This window comes from Harpegnathos saltator, unplaced genomic scaffold (assembly GCF_003227715.2).
Source record: "Harpegnathos saltator strain DR-91 unplaced genomic scaffold, Hsal_v8.6 scaffold401, whole genome shotgun sequence".
NCBI lineage: Eukaryota > Metazoa > Arthropoda > Insecta > Hymenoptera > Formicidae > Harpegnathos > Harpegnathos saltator.
This window is the reverse complement of record NW_020230208.1, coordinates 415,993-428,153: the sequence shown is the minus strand read 5'-3', so window position 1 is coordinate 428,153 and position 12,161 is coordinate 415,993. Positions and strand designations below refer to the sequence as shown.

The 12,161-nt window shown below is 50.4% G+C and overlaps 1 protein-coding gene across 5 annotated transcripts in view; it reads left to right on the top strand.

The window, feature by feature from the left end:
• Fas1 (fasciclin 1 Fas1 domain-containing) overlaps positions 1–10,979 on the top strand; it is a 43,818-nt gene extending 32,839 nt beyond the window's left edge. For all 5 annotated transcript variants that reach the window (XM_025301084.1, XM_025301085.1, XM_025301086.1 and 2 more), the window contains one exon: positions 4,847–10,979. In XM_025301084.1, coding sequence (XP_025156869.1) covers positions 4,847–5,037 — 191 coding nt within the window. In that variant the 3' untranslated portion in view covers positions 5,038–10,979. The remainder of the gene's footprint in view (positions 1–4,846) is intronic.
• The last annotated feature ends 1,182 nt before the right edge of the window (positions 10,980–12,161 follow it).

Sequence of the window (12,161 nt, the reverse complement as noted above, 5' to 3'; positions counted from 1 at the left end):
AATATATATATATATATATATATATCTCTCGCGCACGCGCGCGATTACAAGTCCGAAAAGCCGCCCCAGGTTGTAATCGAGGTAAATATGCACATTAGGTCAACCCCCTCAAAAGTTCATGACCTTGATATATGTTGTTAAGGACATGTTCCTGAGTGTTATGCAAAAAGTTGCAGCCGTCGCTCATTGTTTATTAAAAATTTATTAACAAAAGAATTTTCAAAAATAGAAAATTCTCCGACACCATGTATATATTTAAGAAATAAACACGTATTAATTCTTGAATAGGAGGCGGGAGGCTGCGCCCGCGAGAAGGATTAATAACTTAACCCAACCTTAAATGTTACATTATTATAGCTTGCTTCATGTCCTTAATAACATATGTCAACATCGTTGAAATGAGAAAGAAAGAGAGAGATATATAAATAAATCGTGCCTAGACTAGTGCCTAGGTTAGACTACTGTCGTGTATACAAAAACGTAAATATTTGTTTTAATATATTTTTATTTAATATATTATTTAATATATTTTTATTTAATATATATTATTTAATATATTACCTCATTTCTTGTTGCGTTTAATCACAGTTTAGTTTAGTTGTCTGTATGCTGAGAACCGGTTTAGTTTAGTTGTCTGTATGCTAAGAACCGGTCAACATGTTACTACACGAATTTATTCATTTAACTTACGAATTTGACCAGTTACTAAATTATCTGTGCGAGAAAAAAAAATCATTCGCAAAGAAATTCTCTTCTGTAATGAGTAATGTTCTGAAAGTTTTAACCCGCGCTCGCGATTACGAAGTCCGAAAAGCTGCCCTAGGTTGTAATCGGCGCTTTTACTTAGCGTTTGCTCGCCCAAGCGTTCCGAAGGCGGCTCACGCGTGCGCGCGAATAAAGTCTCTCTCGCGATTTGAGTTCGGGGACCTCCCAGATCGCTCTCTGATGATGATCTCTCCTCGGGCGCGTGCGGGCGGATCCGCGATCGCCGGATCCCAGGAGCTCCTCTGGATCCTCGGATGCTGGCTTCGTGCAACGATTTCTTTTCTGTATGCTTGTTACGTACTGCGTTACGTGCGTTATTACTATCACGTACCATGTGATCGTGATCGCCGAGCTTGTTGCGCTTCCACGCTGACGCTTCCGCTTAAGCATACGGAGGATCCGGGAGGCGTCGGCGGCCTTCCAGTGAGAGACGAACTTCGCTCGGCGCGAGGGAAAGAAGTAATGAGCAGGAAACAGGCAGAGGCAAGGAAACTCGTTCGCACTACTGAGATCAGCCAGACCTGAGCCATGAGCCGTCGACGCTTCGTCTAATTGTTTTCCATTGTTTGTCATTTTATTGCATCGCCGTCTCTACGTAGATACATCTCGGCGAGACGCAGACGTTCTCAAACCGCGGGAAGTCGCGCGAGCGTGATGACGAGCGGAAAGCTTGCTCCCTCGTCTCGTCGACACGTCGCGTCACATCGAGTCTCTCCCGCATTTGAGAGCCTCTGCCTCGCAGCACCGCGATCGAACTCGCCGTTAAATAACACAAGAGACACCGCGCACAATGAACGGCTCGCGAGGCCAAGACCGCGTCCGGAGCTTCACGACCAATTAGAACCGGGATTCTCAACACCACCAACGGCCCGCGTTCGCGTTGCGTGCGACGATTCTCTCCTGCTCTCCCTCCCGCTCCCGCTCTTTCTCTTTTTCCCTCGCGCGACCCGGCGGCTTCGGCGGGTCGAAGGTCATTGAATTGAGGGTGAGAAGAGACGAATGGCAGATAGAGAGAAAAAGAGAGAGGGGGGTTAACAAACGAGTATATGTCAGGTGGTGAGAGAGAGAGAGAGAGAGAGAGGGGGGGGAGAGAGAGAGAGAGAGAGAGAGAGGACGAGCGCGAAGAAGGATAGAGAGGGGGAGAGAGGGAGAGAGCGACGACGATGAGGAGCGAAGCGCGCGCGCGGTGTGCGAGAAACAAAAGCGTATTAATTGCGGCGGGGGCAACAATACTCATTGTGCACGGTGGAATTAATTACGACGAGCAGAACGTTCATTGTTGCGCGTAAATTAATCGCAACAACAACGGCAATAGGATATCATTACCTTTGTCGCGGGGAAAACGAGGAGCCACTCGTTTGCGGTTACCGTCTATTGTATGCCGACCGAGACACAACCACTGGTCGCGTATAAACGCACCCTCTCGCGCGTGCGCGCGCGCACGCGCGCGCTCGCGTCGCGTCACGCGTAGAATAAGAATTCGAGCAACCCCTTCGCCGCGCCGCGCCGCGCCTTCCACCAGGACAAGAAAGAGAGAGATAGAGAAAGAGAAATGTTTAACGTGGGATGTTGAAAGGAAAAGACAACAGCGGCGACGGCGATGGCAGCGGAAACTCAACTATTCCTTCCGCGATTCCAGCTGACTACTAAACGGAAGGGGTCGGGAGGGGGTGCGACGGGGCAACGGGGCGGCAGAGGGCGATGACCATTACGGTTACGCGGAGATATTAATCTCTGGTTGCGCTCTGTACGTTAATCCTTCCATAAGCCGGCGGAAGCCAGCTGCCCGTTGCCGTATTAGCATTAAAGCATTAGCGATAATAATTCGTCCGTATTATCGGTCGATACTAATTACTTCATTGGTGCGACACGCGATACGCGAGCTCTTTCGTCCGGCCGACGCGGGAAGAAAACACGACGCTCGCGACGTTAATAAAGTCCGCGCGCGCGTACACGCGCCGCGTTAATTGCGAATTATCGGACGTCGCCAGCGGGCGGGTTTCGTACTCTCGTCTCGTCGCGTCGTTCTCTAGAGCAATGAATCCGCGCTGATATCGTCTCGCACGGGGAAGCGACGACGCGAAAAGCGACCGACCGAACCGCGAACGGCGAACGGCAAACGGAGATTCTCGAGCGGACGCGCCTTCGCCGTGCCGCGCGCGCCGCGACGCCGAGCGTCGCAAAATGCGCTGAATTTCTCCGCTGTGCAAGGCGATTCCAACCGAAGAGCGGATTCCAAAGCGGCGATCGGCCGTGAAAGCGCGTCTCTCCCGCGGGCGCGACGAGGGGTCTTGGCTGCGGCCGAAAACCGAAACCGAACGCGCGCGCTTGTGCGCGCCATTATGGAGCGGAACCGCGGCGCGATTTATTATGCACCTTTGGACCACCATTTAAATGCAAATTCCTTGATTACCCCCGGCGCTAATTGCTACGCGCTCGCCCGCCGCCCGCCCACCCTCGCTCGCCCCCTATGAACGCGAATTTCCGAAGCGTTTTTCGACTCGCGACGCGATCGCCGCTTCAACAATCGCCCTGTTCCGCGATCTCGCGAGAGGGGGAACTCGGGGAGAGAATCGCGAGCGAACGAGGAGAGAATAAACTTTGGTATACTTTTCGTTATCGGGCGAGCGGGGATATATTTGCGAAATGTAAACAGCGATGTCGCGGGGGAGTAGAGGATTATTTTTACGTCGCCGAGACGCGGAGGGCTTGTAACAATCCGATACCCGGATACTTTTGTCGTCTTAATATTTGAGAACAAGGATATTCGAGCTCTCAGCATGAGGAATTGAAATATCCTCTCGCTCAACCGAAAGTCTCACTTGCGAAATTCAAACACGCGTCCCCGTGAAAATTTGCGCTCGCCGTCGAATAATGATTTCCTTCGCCGGTGCAACGGGTCAGGAATGTGTCATCGATATTTACATATTAGCGAAAAGATTATTTCTTCAAGACCGATCGAGTCGTGTTTGAATTAGCTGGGCCAACAGTTTCTCTCGTCGACACAAGGTACACACATCCAGTTATTAAGGTAAACGTCCCAATGGCCGGACACGTCTCAGTATATCCGACCACTTTGAAAAAAAAATATTTACTATTTATTTTAACAATATAATGAACAAAAGTAATAATTATTATGAAAAAAGCTCCAATACTTGAGGACTAGTTGGAAAAAGATATATCCAATTTGATACTTTTATATTAAAATAAAAATTAATAAGTATGCACCTGTGGTTTGGCAAAATATTGGTCAATCGTTAATAAATTCATTAACAGATAGCATCTATATTTATATTATTTCCCGTTAGCATTACGTTAGCATACTAATTTTCTAATTGCGGTCAGACACTGGGGCAAATTATTATCCGAATATTGGACCATAACTCACTTCAACTATCCGGTCACTGGTACATTAACGCGCTTCGTATTACTTGTGTAAATATTTCATTAATAATAGATCTATATATTGGTTTAAATCATTTTTCTCTGCTTAAGGGAATCTGGAGTTTTCGAATAAATGCAAATATTTATATGAAAACTATCCTTAACATTGTACATTGTATTTCTTGTGACGACTTACGCTTAAACGTCCGGTTACTGGGACATTTACCTTAGATCCGAGAGATTAGATAATTATTAGAAATCTCTCACGGACGGCCCGGCGTCGGTGCTTTTGCTCTGCGACATTTTTCGCTTGTTCGACAAGCCTTGCGGAAATGAAGCTGCCGCAGCCATTAGCCTTAGCAGATCGCGCGTCGTTAGAACAAACCAGCCACCGAGTCGCCCCGCTGGTCCCCTCAGCCCGGAAACCTAACCTCATCTCGTCACTTGAGATTGTCACTTTAGTTAGCCCACACGTTCGCCCCACAGCCCACTGTCTCGTCATCGTCATCGAATTCTCGATGCGCGTCGCGGATCGACCGAGCTTTGCATTTTGCATCGCATTGCGCTTTCACTTACATCTTCTCACCGCCACCTCACGTCTCACCACCTCCCTATCTCTTTCCCCTTTTGCGGCTCTCCGACCGATCGCCGTCGTCTTGCCCGCTCGGTTTACGTCATCGTCCGTCTCTCGTTCCAGGCTACAGCGTCGAGTGGCAGGGCATGTGGATTCGAGTCTTCCGTCCGGACGTTGAGTGCACCAACGGCATCATCCACGTGATGGAGAAGGTGTTCCTCAAGGACAGCGACGTGCGGGTGACGGGCGGCGCGTCGCTCACCACCCTCGCCCCCCACCTAATCATGATACTGATAGCCAAGTGGCACCTGTAAAACCCGATCGCGCGTCTCGCACAGGTGCATCTATAGGAATTTCCTTGGGGCCGTCTCCGATCGTCCTCGCGCGACCAGCAGCAGCAGCAGCAGCAGCAGCAGCAGCAGCAGCAACAGCAACAGCAACAGCAACAGCAACAGCGGCGGCGGCAGCGGCAGCGACGACGACGACGCGACGCAACGGCAGCGGGTGGTAGGCATGGTCGATCATCCTCCCGTTCAGTCGCACCCCGTGATCGCAGGACACTTGTTACACAGTGAACAGCGCGGCTGGGAGGAGGGAGTAGGGAACGATAATCGCGAGGATCCGACGAACCGCGGGCCTGAGAATCCGAGAAACCAAAGATTCGCGGAACCGACGATCCGGGAACGATCCGGGATCGGAAGGCACGATACGAGGGCCCGAGGATCCCAGGATCCGCTCGCTCTAATCGATTCTACTCGCTCCCGTGAGAGGGCGAAAGATAAAGAAGAAGTGTGAAGGGCAACGGAGCTGTTGGACCGGTCGCGTTGGCGGTCGCACGAGGTACGAGCTCTCACCGAGGGCGCACCGACGGGAGGACGACCGAGTACTTGACGATCGCACGGCCTCAAACAACCAGGATAGCCTATTATTTATTGAGTAATCGTCCGTGGACACACACAGCTGAACGAACACACCCAATTCCACATAACACACACACACACACAACCAGCTAACACATCCACACATAGCAGGACAATTTTACGGGTTAGGAGCGTTAATCGTACTAAATAAAATGATTAACCGCGCGTACCAAGTAATCTAAATAAATTTATCGATGAGAGAAGGGAGGAGGATCGACAAAAGAGGAGATTTCGAGATATCTACTTCGAGTGAAAGGACAAAGGACGTGGACGACGACGAGCGCACGTGTCCACCGTGCGGCGGATCGCGAGCGGAGTTGCGGTTCTCCCATCGATCGCGCGGTATCCTTCGGAGGAGCAGATCGCCCTCAAGTCTCTCGGGCCTCTAAAGAGCCGAGTTCGATTCTACGCTTCGTTCCCTTCGTAATCCGGGCGGATTCACCCTCGCCCCGGATTACTTGCCGTCGCCGTGATCGGTGGCTCGCGTATTCGACCGCGACTCGACGTCGTCCTCGCGCCTCGCCCTCCCCGAGACACGAGCGCTTCACCCTCGAGCAGCACCGCGAGAAACACGAGAGCACTGGCTCTCAGTTCGCGTCCGGCGGAATTTCGTGCGATTTTGCAGCGGCGCAATCGCGAATAATCCGGCATCCTTTTCCCTCCGTGAGCGACGACGACGAAGTAATAAAGCCGCGGCATCGATCGGCCCCTCCAATTAACGACGAGTAACGCAAAGTCGAGCGCACGATATTAATCGTCCTCCGGATCAATTAGCGGAGGAACGGCGGCGAACGCGCTCGCCAGGAACAATGAGGAGCCAGAGAATCTTTTCGTCCGTGGAAAGCCGCGAGTCTCCCGATCCTCGCGCCCTCCGATCCTTGGATCCTCGGCGAGTTGAATCGGGAGTCGGGATCGGCGGGATCTCTCAGGCCGCCCTTGCACCCCCAAATCCCCCGGATATATTCGGTCCGTTGACTCTTCGGACAGGCTCCAGGCTTCCGAATTTCGATCCTCCTCGGATCCGAGGATCCTTGGCTTAACGCTTTGAGACCGGGTCTCTTCTTTCGGGGGCGATTATACCAGCCGCGATCGTAATTCCCCCGCGAAAGTGCATTTTTACCCTCGCCGTTTCCCCGCCGCGCTGTTGCCGGCCGCGGAAGCACGTCGACTGAAGGACAAGCAATTATCAGAGCGATCCGCGGAGATTTATCAGTGTACCTGAATCCGAATCCGAACTCGCCGGGTCTCTCTTCAAGTACGCATTTCGCGCTCGAAATGCCGTTTTACGCTATTTTAAACCGCCATGATATGTATACACCAAGCATACACACACATACACACACACACCCACAGATACGGTTCGTCCCTCCGTGTTCGGAAACAAAGCCTCAAACAGCATTGTTTCTCCATCGCGCAGCACTCCCGGTCTTAAAGGGTTAATTGTCGCACTATTAGCAGCGACACGTATCGATTCGCGGCAGTCGCTGGCAAAATAGTATCGACACCGTCGACCAAACGGCCACACACACACGCACACACACACAGATAGATGGGCGGACAAGAGAGACAGAAGCGCGCTATAACACGTCAACGTCACTTAGGTGCATCTTGCGCTGCACGAAATGCATCTCGGAGCGCGACCGTACAGTGGCGGTAGTTCTCATTCGATCCACCGCCGACGCAATGTCGTCGTTTCCTCCGAAGACACATCGCGTTCTCGACGCCCTTTCGTCGCCGTGAGAAGGGTTAATGGACGGCTTCGTCATGAACGAACGACACACACCGCTATGTATCATTATCGTATATACAATGTCTACTTATCGAGAATATACTGCCACGCGCGTTGCGCATCGCGGGCCGAACGAGCTTGCGAAACGAGTTTTTTATACGATTATTATTATCAGAGGGGGCGAGGGGGGAGGGAGACAGCCGGAGAGGACTCCATCATCTCGAGGAAGCAGTGATCGCCGGAAGAGAAAAAATAAATGTATCAAAGGGTTACCTGAACTTGGAAGTGCCAGAGCACGGAGGTATCTTAAATAATGGATAGGTGCAAGAGAGAAAAAAGAGGGAGAGAAGAGCGTTGGACTCTTTCAGTTTCCCTCACACCTTCCGTGAGCCTTCTGTAAATTCGTAATCGAAGCTACTACCCCCTCTCGCGCGTTTCGCGTTTTCCAGCTTTCTCGGTAACTTCTCGAGGGAGGAATCGATGGGAATCCAGTCTATCGAGGAGGGTGCGCAACGCGACGACAACAACGAGAGATGCTTGGTGCAACGTGGAAAAGAAAGGAAAGACGAGCGGAGGAGCGAAGAAAAAGCAAGTTCGCCGCGCGGAGGGCGCGTCTTAATTCTCGTTGAGAGGAATTAGATCACTCGCGCACGCGCGCGCAATTCCGTTAAGGGTAGAATTAAGACAACTGAGAACGAGTGCGCGAGAGGAAGCGAGGAGGAAATTACACACGCAACACACACACACACACACACATACACACACGGTCGAAGATTATCGAGCGAATCTCGGTAGTTTCAGAGACGGGCAACGTCCCGCGAACGCCGTCGAGCGGACGCAGTCTCGCCCGTTGCGTTCTCTCTCCGATTTGCCCGTTGATTTTCGACGAGGACGAGAAGACACCATATCCACTTCCAGCGCGCGCTGCCGCGTTCCCTCTATCGCAGTAATTATGTCCCGACGAACTTTCTTTTCCCTCCAGCCCGCCCTCTCATCGCGTTTATATTGTGCATCCCATTAAGGGGGAGTGTAAAAAGGAGAGACCTTAGTTGTATGCGCGGCAAGCGCGTTGCGCGCAAAGCGACGCGTGAATCATATCCGGAGAGAGAGAGAGAGAGAGAGAGAGAAAGAGAGAGAGGGGGGGAGAAAGAGAATCTGGCCAAAAGAGACAAGAGAGCGGAAGAGATATCCGGTTCGGGAGGCGGGGGGAGTTAACCCTTTCGCTGCTCGAAGGTCGGCCTGGCTGAAGTTGTCGTTTCATCGAGGGGAAGGAAATAAGTGAAAAGGTAAGTGAGCGTTTTCGGAGACGTTTATGAATCTTCGAGGATGCATTTCTGATTACGCCGGCGATCGTTCGTTGCTTTGTTTGATTCGGCGGCCGGAGGAGAAGCGGAGCGGGACTTGGTTTATCGATTAGCCGAGTGTTCGTCGCGGCGAGAGAATTCTCCGCTGGCAAACTTGTTCCGCGAGGAATTGAATATTAAAGGATATTGAATACTAAGGAACAAACGGCCGGACCTCTCAATTATAGACACTCTCGCTACGGCGACATCGATTTCGCGTTCTCTCAGCGGCACGGAGCGCTATCACATCGCTGTGCGTCTTCTACGCGGCGAAGGGGTTAACGGTGGAGCAGGGTGAGGAAAGAAACACAGACGAGAAAAAGGAAAAGAATGATGAGACGAACACTCGGCGTGGAGCGCGCTCGAGACTCGAAGGGGAGCGAGGAACAAAAGGAGATCCTCGAAATTTCGGGTCCTCCTCGAGAACGAAATCGGAGATGTGTGCGGCGAGAGAGAAAGAACGAGAGAGAGAGAGAGAGAGAGAGAGAGAGAGAGAGACGCATAATAGAGGAGACAGATAGTTCATGTTCAACTGATTAAACGCCGAAACCTAAATGCGGAAACAAGAAAGGAGGAGGAGGAGGTAAGAGTGAGGTGGACAAGGGACAATTGACTGATCGGATCGTCGTTAAGTTTTGCGACGCGGTCCGGCACTCGTAGTTCGCGCGCGAATAAAACGAGGAGGCAGAGAGTTTGTGATTAACGGGCGCCGCGTCGGAGCAGCCGCAACTTTCTCCGCGATAGCCGATCTGACAAAAAAAAAGAAAGAACGAGAGGAAAGACACAAGACGTAAGAAAGGAAGAAATGGGAGCGGAAAAATGTCGATGTTATACGTGTGTTGATATCAGTCTATACATATATATATATATATATATATAAAACAGATAAATAAAAGATATATATATATATAATAAACAGAGATATATTAATGAGGAAGAAAGTATCGATCGAGAGAGGGGAAAGAGCGAACCGGGTGAAAGCACGCGGAGTGAAAAGGGACGGAGGATTGTACGAGAGAAAGGAGAAGGAGAGGAAGAGACAGAGAAAGAGAGAGAGAGAAAAAGAGTTAGAGAGAGAGAGAGAGAGAGAGAGGGGAGAAAAGAGAGACAAAAATAAATAGTATCAGATGATAAACTTAAACTTGTTGTTGGAATGAGAATTGATATTACGAATTATTATTATTATTAATTATTATTACAATTATTACCTATATAAAATATACATAAACTCTAATTAACACTGTTTGCTCGTTAGATGAACCAAAAAAAAAAGAAAATAAAATAATAATAATAGCGAAACTCTATTTCTCCGTGTAGATGTGTCTTAATGTTCAGCTTGCTCGGCAGCCAGCCGACGGCTTGGAAAGAGAGAGCCTGGCGTCCGGGGCTGCCGTAAAGTCATTGGGGATGTTCGAGTTGATACGTGGGAGACAAGATCAAACGGACTGCCATGTGAGACTTAAATCTTCACGTTCGTAGGTAGACATCGTATGGGAAAAAACGAAAATGCCGCCGGTGTTGTTGTTATAACGAACGTTGCGAGAAGGTTGCGTAGATCGATGAGAGGGGAAATGAAGAGAGAGAAAAAGATAGAGAGAGAGAGAGAGAGAGAGAGAGAAATCGACTACCAACCCCAACGAGTTCGCATTTTTCTTTTCTCTGCTAGATCTGTAATAAATTCACAGACGAACGTGCGTCGATTTTGTTGTGAATTTATACGCGAGGGAAGAAATGATCGCACGCATTCGAGTCGCTGAAAAAGAAAAATCATGGCGAACGAACGTATTAGACGCTTCTGCGAGGAACCTCCGAGGAAATTTCAATTCCTCATCCGTGATCGGTAGCCGATCTGATCTCGCTAAGAGAAGAAACGACAAAAAAAGAAAAAAGAAAAACAAAAAATAGGAAAGGAGGGAGTATATTGCGAGAAAGTACATTTTTTATTTCAGTTTCCGGTTCTAAAGCGAAGCTGCGGCGAGCAGATACAGCTAGGTTTAGCCGCGTAAAAGCGAGTAAATTAATTAAATCCTACGACTACGCGAATGTATAGACTTAGCAATCGTAATCTCCTCGGATAAGCGAGTAGCGGAACGCTCGCTGGATCTGAATCGCTCGAAGATCGAACCGACGCGTGACCGATCGTCAAGGAGGGGTTCCTGGACTCGCGCGAGCGCGTCCAGGGACACAAAGGTCACTTTTCAGGAAGACGTGGATCCGCGTGGATCGATCTACGGGTGTTCAGACCCGTGGCGGTGCCGCGATCCAAGATCAAAATAATTCCCAGTATCATCATCCCCGTGCGCACATTCCAGTCTTAAGGAGTTTGTTCCGTTGTTAAGAAAAAACGAAGAAAGAGGGAAAAATTAGAAAAAAAAAAAAAGAAAGAGAAAGAGAAGTCACCGCCGACTCAGATGCGACATTGTCGCGGCTCTTGCAGCGATCGACGAGCGATTTCTCGATATCTCGCAGTCTTCGCGCTGTATCGTTTATCCGAAAATCGTTGCCGCGTTATTCTCACCGCAAATCCGCATTTTCTATCTCGCTCATGACACCGTGCGAAAAACAAGCGTCCTCGGCATGCACCGACGTTTCGCATTACGCGAGTTTCCTGTACACACCCATGCACCTACACACACACACACACACACACACACGCATGTGTACACACAGCAAAACACGTGGACACACGCGTTTAGAAGTTTCTCACGAAGGCAGACGTTCCCTCTGTCCTCGTCGTCGCACGGATCCACCTCGAGTCACACATTTCACACATTCGTATCCCGGCCACGTAAGGACTCGACCGGGTCCAGGACTCCCGGGCTCTCCCGAGGCTCTCTCTTCGAGCCACCGCTCTCGACTCCCGGTGCGATCCCGGAGCGTGTTCGCCGCGGACAGCTTCCACGCGGGATTCTTGCGGTCGCCGGCCTCATCGGGGGATCCGGGGAGTCTGGCGCGATCGGAAGGACGAGAGCGAGGATACGCGCTACTGATTGCATTTACGCGCGTCGCGTCCGGGACGGCACCAAAGTGCCGGGCCGTGCGACGCGCCTTTTTACGGGCTCGGTGAAGACGGCGCCACGCGCCGCGACGTTAACGTTCGTTAGCCTAAGTACGAGGTTTTTAAGCTTTTTAAAGTTACGGCCGCGAGGGTGTAGGGCGCGGATCCCCCCTCTGCCGGCGCGGCAGGTGATATCGGTAAGTGCAACCAGTAACTTAAGCACGCCGCACACCATTACGGTAAATCATTAATATAAGTAAGGGTACATATACATATATATATATATATATAAATATATATATATATGTATATAATATGCGTAAAAGACGTACGGAGACATACGAAGGAGAGAAAGGGAGTGAAAGAAAGAGAACGAGAGCGAGCGAGCGAGCGAGCGAGCGAGAGAGAGAGAGAGAGAAATCGTGGTTTTTAAGAAAAATTCCGAGAA